Below are 19,424 nucleotides of genomic sequence, written 5' to 3'. Positions count from 1 at the left end.
GTAACTCTTAAATATTAATGTCTCGAATCTCTTTGAACTACAATTTAATTATTTAAAATATCCTACTTAGCATGACTTATGCAGAACATAATTAATAGGTACCATTCATACATGAAAAGATAGAAGTAAAGTTATCTATCTTTAATTTGCTGTACAACCTAATTTGTCATGTTATCATTCCTGTATGTAATCAAATTTAGAATTTTTATGATGCATTAAATTTAAAAATGTGATTCATAACTACTTTATTTATTAAGCAAGATTTACATTTAGTCTAGAAGATTAAGTAACATGGTACTTGAATATACTACCCTGTGAATAGTTAGAAAACAAATACTGAGCTGGTAAATAAAATGTTATTTATAATTTATAATTTATATTTATAATTTTAGAATGTTTTCTGACAAAAGAGAACAAAAATGAGTGCTGTAGAAGCAAGTTACTGTCATGTTTCTCAAGGAGCATTAACAGACTAAAATTTTACATGTAAGACTGTCATTTACTCATAAAAAGGAGATGAGCTTCCTTAGTTCTGGGAAATAGCAGACTCCCAAAGTACTAGAAACTTAAAAAAGTAATTCAAAGAACTTATGCTAAAAAGACACTTTAGCAATGCTTAAGGACCTAGGAGATGGGCGCTATTATATTTGGCGTGTATTGATGACATGATATTAATGGAGATGAGTCTAGTAAATATTTGTTTTTCTCAGCTTGGTGTAATAGAGGGAGGTGGCTGGGACAGCGCTACTTAGAAGTGTCAAAAAAACAAAAATGAAAAATTCTGCTTACTTGAATTTGTGGCATTTCTCATCCTTTTTAGACATTGGAGAAATATCTAATTCATGACAACTGTTAAAATCTTAACCAACTTTCAAAACCCAGGTCAAATGACATATTGTTCTATCATATTTTTCATTTTGATCATCCATAGCATTTCTCACCTTTCTTGAGGCACTTATTTTGGCTTTTATTGAAGTAAGTAAGCATGTTTTTGTTTAAAACCAAATTCAGCACAAGCACCATAGTGCAAGTAACTGTGTCTTATTGTCCATCATCTGTAGTATCTTATACTAAAGCTTTAATAATATTGGTTAAAATTTAAAAAAGAAGAGTAGAGTATTGACAAAAATAAAAGTACAATAATTTCCCCAAGATATGAAATACAATACCCCAGCTATACCATCCCCCCTTTTTCTTTTTTTCTTCCTTTTAAAACTATTTAGTCAAATTTGATTTGATCCTTATAAAGCAATCCTTCTTTTACTTTCCTAACCTTTTACTTCATACAAAATTGTAGTGAGTTTGAATCTATCTCAGATCTGTTGGTCTGAGTTTAAGTATTTGGGCATATGGGTTTGAGCAGTAAAAAGATCATGGTTAAAATTTCTGTCCCAAGATATTTCTGCCAAGAAGAGTAGTGAGAGCAGAAGCTGTGGGAAGAAAATTACATGGTGGGTTGGTGCCAGACTGGAGACTGTTGCCGAAGAGAGATATGTGATATATACAAATGCTCCTCTAGAGGATTAAAAAAAAAAAGTGGTATAAAGGAATCTAAGATATTGCTTCTTTTTGTGAAGAAACATCTGTTATCCTGTCTTTCTTCCCACCTCCCCTTCCATTCTCCCTCCATTCTTTCCTTCCCTCTTTCCTTCTTCACTTTCTCCTTCCCTACCTGTCCTTCATTGTCTGATCCCTCAACCCCTAACAAATGTTTCACTTTCTCATTTTGGTGAGTGTTAGCACATAATATTTTGTTAGCAGGTGAATTAAACAACTAAATAAAAGATTGGGCTTTTGAGGCTTTAATGGCTAAAGACAGAGTCTTACTAGGGAATAACTAAGTGACTAATGGGCCATAAATTAGTGAATCAGTGAAAGTGAGAGGAGGAGACCATAAATCTACCCTAAGGTAGTTGGGAAAACAGATGAACTGCACCAAAAATTGACAAAAGAAATTTAAGATCTGCATCCAAGTGAAGGCTTTTCCTATGGGGCAGGATGGCTAATATAGTAGGGGACAATGACTTTTAATCATCAGTTTAAAGAACACAGTAACATTGCTTTAGGAAATTCAGTCTCAAACAGCCTGTAACTGCCAAAATATTTTTTAAAGTACGATGTGAGCAAAACTAAGCATTTTACCATCTATCATACCATAGATTTAGAGTGGCTAAATCTACATTTTAGATGAAATATTTCTTTTCCAAAACTTATTAAATGTTCCATTAGTTATCATATCCAATTATTAATGAAGATGGGATGAGAGAAGGCTGTTTTGAAACTAATTTATCAACCACAACTTTGTATTTGAGTTCTTGAACTAAGGCCCAAATTTCTTTTATCTGGTTCTCATTGTTAACATTGCTAAAGTATTCGAAGACATTAACTGGGAGAATTTTGAGGTAATTTCACAATTTCTTAGGAAGTCAGGTTTCCTAACTTGCAAACTGAGCCATAGCAGCCTTCTCTAGAGATTTGGTTTAAAAGACAAGTGGCCTAACATATTTTACTAGAACATTTTTTCCTTTGGTAATTTACTTTTTTTCTTCTGTATACTAGTTGACATTATTAGAAATTCACTTTAACAAAACCCACTCCATTTTCCCCATGAAAATAACAATGTACACTTGATCACTGCATGAAGAGATCTACCCTTAACCAAGAAGTCTTTCAATCACAAAAAGTAAAAATAGGGGGATTATTATAAAGGTCTGTTTGTGACTTATGAAGTTTATTGTGTAGGTGCATAAGACTTAATTTTATATTCAGCTTACAGGTTTTTTGTTTGTTTGTTTGTTTGTTTTTTGCCAAGCTGGTACTTAACCAATATTCTATTGCTATAAATTAACACAATAAAATATTAGGTAATATTCATTAATAATAATATCCTAAGAAGAAATGTTTAAGATTACCTTCTGACAATTTTGAAATAGGTTGTAGCAGCTTTCTTTTAAATCATAAAATCATATAAGGTAATTTTCAAATTTACCTGAGAAAATCAGTAAGCAGCTTTAGAATACAAAAAACATATACAACATTTAGACACTTAGTTTACATATACATTTAAATGAATTCTATGCTTTTTTGGTAAGATGTTGGTCCTATAAGATTTTAAACATAAATGAACATGTTTATGATTCTAAAGCTGTATAATCAAGATAAAATGACTTTTAACAGTAGTTATTAAGAAATATTTTTAGCCTTAAAAGATACTTTTCATTCTTATTTTGCCCCTTAACTAAGTTGTAGTTGACCTTTTGCTTAGGCAACAGTAAATTTCATAACTAAGAAAAAGTTCCCAGTAATTTATGTTTGTTGCAAATAACATAGTTAGGTTTTTCTGAGGGCAAAAATTAGAATTTATACTTTTTTCCCACCACTTTTAAAAAATTTTAGTAAAATACACATAACAAAATTTACATCTTAACCATTTTTAAGTTACATTTCAGTGGTATTTTTTCTTTATTTTTCCAGCTTTACTGAGACAAAATTGACATGTAATATTGTGTAAGTTTAAGGCATACAACATGTTGATTTGATACACTTATGTATAGTAAAATAATTATCACCTAGTTTTACCTGACACCACTATCATGTCACATAATTATCTTTTCCCTTTTTTTGTGATGAGAACATTGAAGATCTACTCTGTTAATAACTTCAAATTATATAACACATTATTGTTAACTATAATCACAGTACTGTGCATTATATTCCCAGAACTTATTCATCTTCTAACTGGAAGTTGACTCTTGACCAACATCTCCACCTTTTCCTCTCTCTTTAGTCATGGTAACCACCTTTCTACTCTCTGTTTCTGCAAGTTTAAGTCTTATAAAATTCACATATAAATGACATCACACAGTATTTGTTCTTTCTCTGTCTGACTTATTTCACTTAGCATAATGCCCTCAAGATTCAATCATGTTATAAATGACAGGATTTCCTTCTTTCTTATGGCTGAAGAACACACACACACACACACACACACACACACACACACACACATCTTCTATTTCCATTCATCTGTTAATGGGCATTGAGGTTTTTTCTCCATATCTTGGCTACTGTGAAAAATACTAGAAGAAACATGAGAGTACAGACATCTCTTGAAGATCTTGTTTTCATTTCCTTTGGATAAATACCCAGAAGTTGGATTGCTGGGTCATATAGTAATTCTATTTTCAATTTTTTGGGGGACCTCCATACTGTCCTCCACAATGGCTACACCAATTTACATTCCCACCAACAGTGCACAAGGATTCCCTTATCGCCACATTCTTGCTTTATGAATTAGTGATTTTCTGTAGTGGTAGGTTCTGATTCACTTCTCTTTATCTATTGTGAGTCTACTATAGGTTTTTGATTTGTGGTTCCAATGAGGCTTACATAAAACATCATTTAACAATTTATTTTATGCTAAATGCAACTTCACTTTGATTGCATACAAATACCTCTACTCTTTTACTCTCCCCTTTTATGTTATTAGCATAAAATTATATATCTTTTATATTATGCATTCATTAACAAATAATAGCTATAGTTTTTTTTTACTACTCTTGTCCTTTAACCTTTATACTAATAGTTAAGTGGTTAACACACTGCCATATTACAGTATTAGAGTATTCAGAATTTGACTATATGTTTATCTTTACCAGTGTGTTGTATATTTTCATATGTTTTCATGTTACTAATTAGCAATCTTTCATTTTAATTTGAAGAATTTCTTTTAGCATTTCTTATAAGGCAGGTCCAGTGGTGATGAATTCCCTCAGCTTTTGTCTGGGAAAGTCTTTATTTCTCCCTCATTTTTGAAGGATGACTTTCCTGGATTATGCACTTTCTTATGCCTTGGAAATGGCTTATATTGCTCAGGTCACAGCTATATTCAAGAACTGTACCTCTCATATTTTATATGAAAATTAAAATAGCTAAAAATATAAAATTTACATATAATTTTATTTGCATTAAAAGAGTAGAATTCTACTATATAACAGAATATTTTCCTCATGATTCTATGCCTTATAATCTAAATAAAAAATTTAAATAAGTCAACTTTATACATTAATGTCCAAAACTTAAACTTTGGGAGTATACTTTGCTTTCAGATCCAGAAGGTTTCCCAAAGGACTTTAAAGCATAAACAGAAAGAGATGATAGTCCTGGTGTCACAAAATGTCATCTATTTTGTGTTAAACATAAGTATATATAATACTGCTTATATCCAGTAGTCTTACTGCCAATGCACTTCTTCAACCCCCTGCCCTTCAGGTAGCTTCCTACTACTACTATGGGTCTTTAAAGAAAAAAAATTCATGAAACCTGTCTGCCTAACTACAACATAGGGTCTAAAACTTAGACCAGTGAATAGGGTGGTATAATCACTTTCTGACAAAGGAAAAGAGGCAAGAGAGACATATGATAGCACCACACTTGATGTGTCATTTATATTTGCTCTGTATTATACTTCCAGCCTAGGTGCTCTGTTAGATTCCACAGAATAGTCCTCTAACACTACAGGAGTATTCTGTGATATCTACTTAACCTGAGATGAGGATAGATGGAAAAATTACTGAGACAGATGAGCATGAGGTGTGTCTTTTCAAATTTCATTTTCTCTCATCCACAATAAATATTCTAAATTCTCAAATATAATTTTTTGTTTAGACATTTCTAAATTGTTATGAAGGAAGAGAACTAAAGACTTCAGAAGAAATAATGTTCCTTTTAAATATTTTTATGCTTACTTTACACTCATTCTTAGAGTAAAATATTTTTAATTAAGGTATTTTCAAATAATTAATCATATAGCATAATTGTAGTAAAGACTATTTTAGAGAAGCTCTTAAAACATAAGTGAACAATTTTAGAACATATGAATGTATGCAGCTCGATGGAGAGATTAGTATACTATACAAGAACTATTTTTGTCTGTGAAAAGAGATAATCCCACATCTAAAGCAATCATATTATTCTTTGTAGACTAACTATTCTTTGAGACTAACACTTGTAGTCTTTAAGTGTTCTTTATAACTACACAGATGTGAAAATGAATAGAAGTAGTATTGTCCTAGAAACTATTATAATCAAAGCAGGAATAAAACTTTTTAGAATAATTACATTTTTATTTCCTTATTGCTTCTCTCAATGAAAACATGCTTAAAGATTACAAACTGAAGAACGTAAGGAATCAAGACAATTAAAAAGCAAAAGGAAATTTTTCTTTGTGACATGAAAAATTTTACTTACCTTTGTGGAATATAGAACATATGTTGGGGAGGTGGTTTATAGAGGACTCCTTCATACACAGGCCAAAGCCCACTTAAAATTCTGAAGAGAGAACTTTTCCCACAGCCATTGGGACCAGTTATCAGAAGATGCATTCCTTCTTGTACCTAAAGTAAGAGATAAAATCACAAACTGTAATATTTTAAAATAATTTCATTTGACAGCATTTAAAAGTGATTTATTAAAACAGAAAACCTTTCAAACACATAATAACCTAGGATGGGCAAGGAATCAAAGAAAAGTATATCAAGATTTGATATACTTTGAATCTGGCTTTTGACTATGCTCTGAAGCTAAAGTATCATAAATTAATCCAATCACAAAGAAAATGAATCATCTTGAAATGAGTACTTGGCTTTCCAAAATTTTAACTGAGGACTTGTCATCAGATACTACACACATATGTAGAAATAAAACCACATGGAAAAAAAGAAACTTAAAATTTTAAATAAAATATACTGTTTTATTTTATTTATATTAATATTTGATTAAATTCATATTGAATTCAAATACAGCTTTGTTGTATTTGTCACTTGCAGTTATTAGCTATAAAGCACAGTTATTCTAAGAGCCAGCTGGATTAATTTTGTACTTCTGCAATCTGAAATGTTACAGAAATCACAAAAGTCCATAATCAGAGAGAGAAAATTATTTTGATTCTGCTTTATTCACAGATAGAGAAAATACGTTTAGCAAACCAAGAGAGAGGAAAACAAAAGGATTGTAATTTAGTCTTATATGTAGAGATGTATTGAATTAATCATATATACATATTTTATATATGTATACATATGTATATACATAAAACAGTAAAAGTTATTTATCCATTATCAATTGGATACTTCTCTTTAAAATCTTTCATCTTATTTATCATCTAAATTTAAACAGTTAAATATCTTTTTTTCCCATTCCACCAGATAAAATTGGGAAATTGTCTTAGTGCGGTATTTTAAAGAGCATTGTGAACACTCAGGAAAAGGAATACCATTAAAAAATTTGATATACTTCTAAGAATTGATTTAAAAATGAATATAGTATGACAGTATGAAAGAAGTCTACAAAATGCCCATAGATTGGATATAAATATCAACACCGTATAATACATCATATTGAAAACTCAAAGATGAAAGAGCATTATATTACTCTCATTATGTCAGTGTAAGGGACCAACCAGTTCCATGCCTATCCCTGACTCATTTGCTGTATATAACATAAGATGAAATCTTTTTGTTGAAAGAAGGTGGTAGGGAGGGAAGGAGGAAAGGAAGGAAAAATAAAAGGATGGAGGTTAGATGAAGGAATTAAGAATGTATATAATAAGTATACATAAAGCAAAAATGGTTCAGATTCATATTCTGCCTAAATAATTAGACATTTCCTCTGTAAACACTGACCATCTACCATGTGCCTGACAGTCTTCTAGGTATAGGGGATACACTGTTGCCCAAACAAGTCCTTGTTCTCATGGAGCTAATTCCAACAGAAAAGATGGCAATAAACACATGAAGAAAAAATTAAGCAGTTATAAATGCTATTCTGATAACAAAGAGGAAGACTTGGTCGGCAAAGGTGGTGGCATTGTGAGATTGGAGCGGGGCTTCTTTTGACTGGGTGGTCAGGAAAGTCCTCTCTGAGGAAATAACATTTTGGCTGAGCCTAGCAGACAAGAAGCAACTAGTCAGATCTGGAAAAAGAACATTTTAGGCAGTGAAGACAGCTATCATAAGAATATAAGACAGACAAAGCGTGAATCTATAAAATCTGGTCATATATGTTTTTTTCTCTTTAATGTAGCCAAATTAAAATGCTATTTTGATAGAATAAAGTTCAAAGAAAATCCTAGGAAGGACCAGAAAGAATTATTTTTGTATTTGCTGTGCTCTTTCATGAGAGAGAAGATTAAGGAAGCATTAAGTACTTCTCAAATGACCTTTTTAAAAGATATATGCCATAGTGAAAGACACATCCACAAAATATTTTAATCGGGTCATTCGCTGTTAGGAGTTCTCAGAAATTTAACACATTTTGAGTCATAATAGAAGTCTTTTCTATATTCATATTTTTTTTAGCATAAGTTTTCTGATGTTCAGTAAGCAATGAGTATGAGGCAAAATAATTCCAATATTTATTGAATTTTCTTCTCCAAATGGTTTTTTAATTCCAAAAGACCAACAAAAGGATGAGAACATTTTTCTCTAAAAATCAGTATGTCAATTCATGCAGCAGAAACAGAACTTTCTATTATATTTTGAGAACCTGAGACTTTAAATAAAACTTCTTGTCTGATTCAGAAATAAACATTACCATAAAAGTATATTGTAATAAAATGTATCTTTGTAGATCTTCAAAATATATGACAGTTTCATTAGATTAAGTATTTTAAAATTTATTTTATACATAAAAATAAACTGAGCTCTGAATTTTTTTGACAGAAAGAGTATAATATGTCCACAATAATGTAGTTGGTAGGTGGCAGAATTCAAGACTCTTACTCTATTTAATAAGTGGAATAATAATTGATATTATGAATTTTGACAAACAAATCTATACAAAAGTCAAATTATAAATTGCTAAACTATTAATAACTAAACATTCTATGTATGCCTCTTAAATGTTTTATTTCAAATCTATTTAAGATTATGGTGCATCATTAGCACTTAATCAGTACTCATGTTCGGATCCAAATAATTAAATCACTCTATAGGCCTATAAGTGGAAAAATGAAGCCTGATCAAACTGTAATTGAAACACAATTTCTCTTATATTTATTAATACAGAATTTTCCCCCTTTCAGAACTTCTCATTCTTTTCCAGCACCCTTACTCATTTGCAAATACATCTTTAATAATTAAACCTAGACTAAGGTCTATATTAAAATCATTAGCACATGTATTGTTCTGTTGGAAATTTATTATCAAGTTCAATCAAGTCTTTGAACTAAGCTCAGATCTCTACATTAATGCAGTCATCAATGCTTATCAGCAAATTATTTTGTACTTGAATTCCAAAATGTATGTTTGAATTTTACAATGCTTTAAATCAAGGCCTCAAGTTTATTGACTATTCTGATATCTTAATTTTTGTAATCAAGGCATAAATATTAAATAACAAACAACTCTTACTCTCAATAGATTAAAAACTAAATTCCAATGCACAACTCTTCTGATTATTTTTTCCTAACAGAAGATGTGATTATTTAAAATATAAATTAAATTTTGAGAATGTGCATTAATAGAAGTAAACCTACTAATGACTGCTATCCTTATATTTTAGTAAATATAATATAGGTTTATAGTTTTTGAGTAATTCCTATAAGAAAAAAATTAAAGTTTATTTCCAGATGTTAATTTCTAAGGAAATTTCCTCTTATTCTCAAAATTAACCTTGTATAGGCTTCTAGTGCACTATAATTTTTATTTTTAACCTGGCAATAAAGCAGTAGAAATCAATTTTCTTATTTTCTTATTTTCTCTGCTTTCTGAGGAATTAACTGCTTCTGTAATTGAGCCACTATGCATACCTTTCTTGATTTCCCCTCCTTTCCATATGCTTCTCCAAGTATTTAACAAAAGGTACATGAATTCTTAGTTGTTTTGCATTAGTGTGATGGCAACAATCAGAAGATTCTTGAATATCATCTTACTTTGAAGTTTAGCCTGGAAGCCACCACTTCTCCTGTTGGTGTGATTATGGGAACATTTTCACAGATAATTCCATGATCCACATCAATAACTTTTCCTGCAAGTTAAGGAACAGTTTAAGTTACAAAAGCTATCACGTTATTGCTAATTAAATAAAGTATAATGCAGCATAACAAATACATTTATTATAAAGATAGCACAGTAACAAATCATAGAAACAAACATAAATATAGCTATTTAAAGCAAGGTTTAATGTAAATTTGGACATTTTGACACATCTATTTGGAAAATCTTTCTCAGAAACATTATTTCGCAATAATCTGATGTCAAAATCATAATGAGAGCAAAGTTAAACTCTATCTGATATAACCCAGCTGTACTCTTTAAAACTACTTATTTCTCCAAATTAACCTTTTCTACCAAAAAAAAAAAAAAAACCACAGTGGTACGAAAAAGGGAATTAAGACAGAATAATACAATTTTTAAAAATATGTTAACCAAACTTAAGTTTAAAAACACAGAATGATGAAGAACAATATGACATTAGTTCTAGTTCTGTTATTTGAATTTTAAAAGCAAACAATTCATTCTGCCATATGTGCAGTTTCCAAAAATAATTCTAGAAATTTTATTCTAAATATAAGTAGCATCATTTTATTATGGTAATGTTAGTCACCACTCTTCAGATTGAAACACTAACTTTAAGAATAACTGTTTAAATTTAAACTAAATGTTGGTTTCTTGTAACTGTTAAAGCTATCTTCTAAAAAGTTTTGACTGTTGATAAAGCAAACACTTAAAGAAAAATATAAAAACATTTGAGTTTAAAACCTTTGATTTCCAATGTGTTACTGAGGGGTAATTCTATATTAGCTCCATTCTTGTTACAGTTTTCAGACTCTTGCATGACAGGTGTTCTTTTATAAATGTCTCTTTTCACTTCATTGAAGACCCAAAACATATTGTACACTCGAGCAGTATAGCCTGCTAATTCTGTGATCTAAAACCAACACAGAGAAATAAAATAGAGTTAATATACCCAAGATAAACTTTTAAATAAATATGTGATCATCTAAGTTTCTTGATTTAACATTAAAAATCCTATTTTATTATAAATGAAAAATAGATGATACATTTCATAAATTAAACAAGTAACAGTAAAAAGCTTACCAAGAGAGCAACATAGCAAGGTGTCAATGTAAGTTTGATTGGAATTATAAAATATATAAAAAATTATTCATTCAAGTCAGGGTTCAAAATGAAATTTAAAAATTTTAGAATATTAGTGAGACTTAAAATTCAATCAACTTTCTGATTTAACCCATTTATATTACAAATTTCGCTTCCAGAAAATTAGAAATTTTGTGAAAACTTAAGTTCATTCAATGATCTTTTATTGTGTTTTTTTTTCAATTTAAAGTGGAACGTTTTATTTTATTTTTTCCCCAGCAATAAATTTATTTATTTATTTTTTAACATTTTTTTATTTTTCCCCTTCCCCTCTGGTAGCCACTAATCCATTGTCCATGTCCATGTGTCTCTGTTTATTTGTCTTGTTCTGAAAAGGAAGATATTAAATAGGAGAGAAATATACTTTTTCTAATTGTGAAATGAATGTTTATGAGTCAAATTGGTTGTCAAAATTCCTAAGATTGGGCAAATTATCCCTTGTAGAGGTTACCAATATTGAGAGTAAACTCAGTGAAAACTTCAAATCATTTTCAGTCCAAATCTCACAATTCAGTTTCTTTTCAAGCCAAGCATGGTTTATATGCCTAAAGAAAAACATTATATATGACTTTTTTCTAGGGCATATTATAAAATAAGATGAGATGAATCTCTGCTGTAGTTTATAAGGCTCAACAGAGTGGTACCTTGCTTCTATTCTGCCAGTTGTACAATTTAGATTGAATCTCCAGCTGTTTTTCTATTAAAAGAACACCCTGTTATCAAGGTACTGTGAAATGTGACTCATCTCTTGTCAATACCATCTTTCTTAGTTAAAAGGAAAGTAAAAAAACATTCCCTTACAGAAATGCTTACTAGGAAATTGGTACCAATAAGCAAGGCATGTCACTAATAAATGTTTTTAAATAATAAATTGTGGGATAATACAACAATGCTGACATTTATGTAAGATTTATGTGTGTGTAAAACTTAAACAGTAAATGAGTAGGTATTATTGTTAAAAATCTCTGCCACATGTCTCTTCTGTGTGGAGAGGTCTGTAATTAGATTAGTGTTTCATTTCTATATGTTAATGTTATAAATATTTAAAGGGTAATTTCTAAAATGTTATCTAAAAGAATCTGTTGAATTCCCAAGGAGAGAAAAATAGAGCTAAGAAAAACTAGGTCAAAATATTTGCATAGAAAAAAAAATCCAAAAATCTAAAGTAGAGATCGATTATAAAAAGGCAAGAAGCAATAAGTTAGCAGACCAGGCTGCAAGGTAGAGTGGGCAAAGACTATCTGAAAAACAAAACAAAACAAAACAAAACTGAGAATGTGACAATGGGCAAATTACTTTGGGATATAAAACAAAGGGTTTGCCCTAGGATTCTAGCTCTAAAAAGAAACCTCACTCCCTTGAGCTAGCAAAGAATGCATGGTGCTTTCATATGCTGTTACAGCAGTAATAAGATTCTTTGGAAGTGAACATTCTATGATTCAAAGCACATTCAGGCAAAATAAAGCAAAATGCAATAATTTATTTTGTTGAAAACAATCTAGAAAAACTAATACATATTCCTTCTGTCACTTAGCTAGCAATGTACTTTAATATGAGATGGATAGAATTTTGTTTTGCCATTAATTTTAGTGATCAGTAATATATCAGAAAAAAACCTATCCCAAAAACTGTATCTCTAGATGATCAAAATTACCATTTGAAAATAAAATTTTTAATTGAGTTGTTTTGGTATGTTTGGTAAGTAAATAACTTTTTTACTTTTTTTAAAGAAAAATAAAAACTCAATTCAATAAATCAGTTTTTGAATGAGACTGAAAGGTTTTGTCAGCAAATCACAAAATTTATAACTCTTTTATGTTTTATTCAAGGTTGATTTACTCAGTAGCTAAATTTATAATAATGATCTGGAAATTTATATTGATATAAAAGCCACAAGAGTAATTAATAGTGAGAATGATTATCCATAGGAATATTATCAGTATGTCTCAATTGAATAAAGTGACTTTTAATCTTAGTCTTATGCTATCTGTAGGTTTTCTGATCATTCTTTCAACAAATGTGTATTGACCACATACAATATTCCAAGCATTAAAATCAATATTAGAAATGTAAAGATGAGTAAGACAATTTCTGCTTTCCGCTCAAGTCTGGTACAAGAGATAGACAATTAAAATGTGGTAAAGCAACAGATGTACTGTGAACACAGAGAAGACACAGACTCTGCAGGGAAGGTGAGAAGGAGATGGAATCACAAGAGAGTTTTACATGTGGTTTGTGAAGCTTGACTTGTCATGAAGAATGAGTAAAAGTTTGCAAGGTATATAAGTAATATTATTGACTAATATTTATTGAGCACTTAAATATGTAGTGTTTTAAATATTCTACATGTGTTAACTCACAACAACCCTAAAAAGTCAATGCTATCATTATCCCTATTTTACAGATGAAGAAACAGAGACAGACAGGTTAAGGAACTCAATCAAATTCACATAATTTTAAAATCCTGGAGTAAGAATTTAAATTTAGGCACTCTTGATCCAGAATCTACACCTAGGACTTTTTTTATTAATTTAAAAACAAATATGTTATATATAGGCAAAAGAGGAATTACAAGTGATAGTGTAAAAATTAAAGAGTATTAGCAATACACTTGGGAGTTGTCCTTTATCTTGATTATACTCTTAACAATTTTTGATAGAGAAAAGATGTTTCCCAAATACTAATTATATCTAGTAATTGCCACTTTCACATATCTCATTTTAATCAAATTGACAACAAGAAATGCAAGTACCTCTTTGTATGAAGACATAATCCTTTCAATAGCATCAGCTCCAGATGCTAATAAATTCCGAGCAGTGGTAAAGGCTTCTGTCCGTTCACTAACCATAGCTTGTTTTTGACCATCTTCTAAATTTAAAAGCAAATTAAAAAACTATTTAGTTTTTTTGAGTAACTAAATTTCTTTATATAAATAAATCGTGGCTAAAATAACCATATATAAAAATTTCAATAGTATTAGCAATTTCCTAGACATTTAATGAATTATTGAAAATACAGTAGTCCCAGATTTTAATTAAAACTCCTTTTTATTTTATTTTATTTTTCTAAAAGGAGAGTTAGAACAATTAAATGTATAGGAATTAAGACCATTTTCATTAACATTCTTTTAACCCTTTCCAAATTCAACCGTCTGCCCTTATTATAGCTAGGCAATGAAATACTATGGATTTGGTCTAAAATAGAACTAACTGGAATAGAAGCAAATATTTCTAGTGTGGTTCCTTTTGTGGAAATGTAGATTGGCGGACACTCATAATCTAGCCTCTGTCTACCTGTTCCAACAAACCTTCACGTTATGGTACAGCAGCTCGCCAAACATGCAATACTGTTTACCCTCTCATATTAGCATATGTGATTTCTTCTGACTTTAATATACTTCTGTTCTTTTCTTGCCTAGCTCTTTCTTCAAGAGTTAACTCTTTAGTACAGGTTTCAGTGGAAACCCTTATCTAGCTTTTCTAATGGACTATGAATTTCTTAAGGGTCAAGACTGTGTTTTATTCTTTATTCCTAATGTTCAGCAGAGTGTCTGGCACATAGTACTCCTTAATGTGTACTATATGGACACATGGATGAATGGATGAACATCCTAAATAACTGCCAATACAAAACTATGGTTAAGAGTCAGGAGTCAGACTAGGTTTGAATCCAGACTCTACTATTTATTGGCAAATACTAAGGTAAGTAGAATAAGCCACTTATCCTCTCCATGCCTATTTTCTCATGTGTAAATGAGAGAAATAATAGTAGTACCTCAAACAATTTTATCTTAAAGTGTTGTAGGGTTTAAAGGTGAAGTACAAATGAAGTGTTAACTAATTCATGGCCTATAATATACATGCTCTAAATGTTAACTATTATAACTATATAATAGTTATATATGGTATATATACATTATGGTACAGCAGCTCGCCAAACATGCAATACTGTTTACCCTATATATAGTTATATATATAGTTAACTATATATATAACTATAATATACATGCTCTAAACGTTAAATAACTAAATGTTATTATTTTCTCTAGTTATTATTGCTGTTATTTGAAGAATAAGACAATTTAGACTTAATCTTCAAAATTATTCTCTCCTGGTCATTACTTTAATCTTTCCATCAATTTGATTCTTTATCTGATCCTTCTATAGATTATCGCTAAAGTTCTAAATTAAAAGCTATAAATAATGAAGAAATTAAAATGATATAGAAAGCTATAGGCCCACTTTGGTATTTATTTCACTCTGATTTATCTCAACATAAAAGGCTTTTTTTTTCCCTCCAAAACAATGCAATTATTTAACTTGTGCCCCATTGTGCCTACCAAACATTTTCATCTTTTCTTGCCCATAGACAGATCAGCTGAATTTGAAAGGGATCTAGGCATAATAGAAGGTAAAATTCACTCAGCAGATATTTACTGAACCTAGATGTGCAAGAAATTAGGGAAGGTATTATAGGACATGCAAAGATTAATGTGATTTTCAGATTCTTTCCTTAGGGAGCTTACAATTTGATAAGAGAGAAAAGACAAGTTCCCAAATAACTATGCGGGGCAGCCAATGATGAGAGTTAATGTGAGGTACTTAGAGTAGGCAAAAATCATTTCTTGTACAAGAGACAGGAAATGCTTCATGGAGAAGTAGATTGTGAGTGGGGCCTTTAAGACCATATACAATTTTAATACATCATAAGTAGGGCATGAGCAATGGCATAGAGAAGGGAAATTTTAAGCAGTGCCAACAGAATGATAAAAGCTTAGTCGAGATACAGTATGGTATCTCGGAGACATTAATTTTGTTTGAGTATCAGAATTACCACGAGTTAATAGAGACTTTTTACAATAGTCTAATATAGTCCCTCCTGACCCTACTGTTAAATACTGCTCTAAAGAAGTACTATTGTTTCCTTTGAAGTTAGTTTCCTTGAAGAATGAAAAAGAAAGGCTTTGAGCGCTGGTATAATTGAGGAGTAAAAAATATAATTGGATAAATAGACTAGGAATAGAATGTAGGTACTCTTAAACACATTTAAATGTGTGATAAAATATAGATAACCACATACATGCAGAAAATTACCAAAAGATTCTCAGCAAGCTACCAAAATAGTGAATTGCTATATCAGTTGAAGTGCTAAGAATAGTATTGACTCATAGATAATCTGTCTGATGATCTAAAATAATTATGGGATTTTATGAATTTGGGTTAAAAGGGGTTTGAATAATAGCTTTCACTGACAGCCTCTATTAAGAAGAAAAAACACTATTACAGATGGACTTCTGTTTGATGTTGCTTTGGCAGATTAATGCCTACTGGGTTTTCTTCATGTTTTTAACAACAAAATTACAAATAGTTCTGGACAGATTTAATTTCACATTCTACTGGTTGTTCTTTGGCAGGTACTGTGAAATCAGTGCCAGTAGTATTTGGTCATGCATATAACAGCCAACTGCATAACCTCTATGACAAGGCCAGATGCCTTAATGTCAGAGATATAAATTCATGACCTGAAGCACTCACCTATTTTGTACCCTAGGTCAAAACATTTTATTTTCCTTGCTAAATATTTTAAGTATATTGTCAGAAGTTCCTCATTTAAGGATTTAATATTTAATATTATATCTTCTCATTTTACTGCTACTTTTCAGCTCCGCTAATAAGTATATACTGAAACATGGTCACATCTGTTGTTATTTCACTGAAAATGTAAGAAAGGTTTTAAAAACTAAGATTATGTCATTATACATTTGTCAAAACCCCTAGGACTGTACAATACAAAGAGTGAACATTAATGTAAACTATGGACTTTAGTTAATAATATGTAAATATTGGTTCATCAGTTGTAACAAATGTACTACATTAATACAATATGTAAATAATAGGAGAAATTGTGGGGGTGTTTGTGAACTCTCTGTACTTTCTGTTCAATTTTTCTATAAATCTAAAAATGCTTTAAGAAAATTAAGTCTATTAATTTTTAAAAAATTAAAAAAGTAGGCTATTCCTCTGTACTTTTTTCCTCTGGACTTATAATCTGAGCTTATTTATTTTCAGTTACATTTTACCTTTGTCACCTTGACAAATTTCAACAAAACCTTATAGCCTTACCCTACTTCATACCATATATAAATAAAAATTCTAATTGAAGATCTCAATGTGAAATAAAAAAACAGTGAATTTCTAGAAGGTAAATAAAATAGCTTTGTGACCTTGAGTAAGATATTTCTTAAACAGGAGATAAAACCACTAGTCACAAGAAAAAAAAGTTGATAAATTGAACTATTAAAATTATGAACTTCTATTAGATACCATTAAGAGACTGAAAAAGAAAGAATAAAGTGAGAAAAGATATTTAAGATTGTGTGAGTGTTTCTGTCTGAGAAAGGTTCATTTCAGAATATATAATAGCTTTTACAAATCAATAAGAAAAAAACATAAACCAATTTAAAAATGAGCACAAAACTTATTGGTATTTCATACAAAGGCTATCCAAATAAACAATATACAAATGAAAAGTATTTAACCTCATTAGTCATCAAAGAAATGCAAATTATGGCCATGATGAAGTACCACTATACATTCATATGAATGCCTAAAATGAAAGACTGACGTCGAACATTGACAAATATGTGGAGCAATTAGAACTCTCAGGTGTACAGTATGATACTATTTAAAGAAGTTTCAAAAATCAGCAAATACTAATGAATGGCCAGTAAAATAATAACCTTTGCTGTGGCATGGTCGGGACGGGGGGACAGGGCAGGAATAACTGAGGATAGGGGTAGGGGACTGAGGATGAGAATAAGACTGGGAGGGGGTATGGGGGCTTCTGAGATTGAAGGTAAAGCTCTATTTTTCTGAGTGGTGACTATGTGTATGTATTGACTTTGTGACATTTCATTGAGTGGCACACAAATGATTGTATGCTTCTTGGCATGTATGTTTTACCTGAAAAATTATAACTACTTATATGTATATCTAATTATATCTAGAAAGTATGTTTTTGATATGTATTGATAAGATAATTACTGCTATAATATTTGGTCAACAGGTGAGTAATCATATCCAAACCGATCCACAATATAAAATTATATTTCAATAACTTGGCATTAGACTATGAGGCATATTAATGCAGCAGGAGCTATAGATATAATCTTGTTGTAGGTACATTTTAGTAATAAAATCATCATCCACTTACTAGAGTGATGGTAGAGTTTAACTGCATTCCTAAGAGCAGTATCTCTCAGTTGCTACTTCTGATGTGTCACCTCACATTAATGGATCACCAACATGTGGACACTATCATCAATATGCAGACACTATTGCAGTGCTAGTGGTTTAGATGCTTTCTTCCTTGCCTGTTAAGATGTCTGGAATAAGGTTTGTCAGGAGGGACCTATAAGTAGCTTCCCCTTGTCTTGCTCAGAAGGCAAGAAGAAAGGTGCCCTACAATATTAAAAAGTTGAGATTATAGTTCCCAAGTAAATATTTTCTTCATATAATTTCAGTCTTTCTCTTAATACAAAGAAAGGTATCAGTAATGTCCTCTAAAAACATATATTAGAAACCATACATAATTAACTATTTCAATGCTTCTTTTCCAACCATTTGATCCCATGATTTGTTGGCCTCAAACTAAGTTAAATCCCGTATAGAGTAAGTTTCAATATAACTAATATGAGGTAGAATGCTAAAAAGGAAAAAAGCAATGCTCTAGGATTTACTTAATGTCTTCTGTCCTTAGTGCTTCCACCAACTATCTGAGCGACCTTAGGCAAGTCTGAGGCTCCAGACTAGATGACCTGTAAGCTCCTCTTTTGATGTGAAAATAGCATGGTTCCATATGTAATTTTATAATGTGAACTTGAATATAAACATAATCCAGTCCTTACTATAAGATTTTACTTAAAGTTGTAGGTTGACAGTATAATAAATCTACTATAGAACTATTTTTTTCTCCTCCCTGCCAAAAGTATGCAGGCTCTTCCTCTTATCTGCATTTTTACCTCTAACTTCCTAGTCACTTTCAAATGCCTTGCTCCTTTACCAACAATAATCATGCTAGCAAACATCTACTGAGCATTTCCTCAGAGGCAAGCATTGTTCTAAGTTTTACATAGGTGATTTTCTTTAATCCTCCTAATAACCCTGCTATAAATTCCCAATTTTGAGGAAATTGAAGTACAAAAAGGTTAAATGATTTGTCCATAGTGATGGCCTAATTAACAAAAGAGCCAGTATCTGAACCCAG

At 30.6% G+C, this 19,424-nt stretch overlaps 1 protein-coding gene across 1 annotated transcript in view; it reads right to left on the bottom strand.

Annotated features, from left to right (window-relative positions):
- ABCD2 (ATP binding cassette subfamily D member 2) overlaps positions 1-19,424 on the bottom strand; it is a 46,692-nt gene that overhangs the window by 22,340 nt on the left and 4,928 nt on the right. The window contains exons 3-6 of the mRNA XM_006918239.1: positions 13,912-14,027; positions 10,761-10,929; positions 9,932-10,026; positions 6,250-6,395 (exon numbers count right to left, since the gene is read on the bottom strand). Coding sequence (XP_006918301.1) covers positions 6,250-6,395; positions 9,932-10,026; positions 10,761-10,929; positions 13,912-14,027 — 526 coding nt within the window. The remainder of the gene's footprint in view (positions 1-6,249; positions 6,396-9,931; positions 10,027-10,760; positions 10,930-13,911; positions 14,028-19,424) is intronic.

Source organism: Pteropus alecto, unplaced genomic scaffold (genome assembly GCF_000325575.1).
Source record: "Pteropus alecto unplaced genomic scaffold, ASM32557v1 scaffold778, whole genome shotgun sequence".
NCBI lineage: Eukaryota > Metazoa > Chordata > Mammalia > Chiroptera > Pteropodidae > Pteropus > Pteropus alecto.
This window is presented reverse-complemented; position numbering and strand designations above follow the sequence as displayed.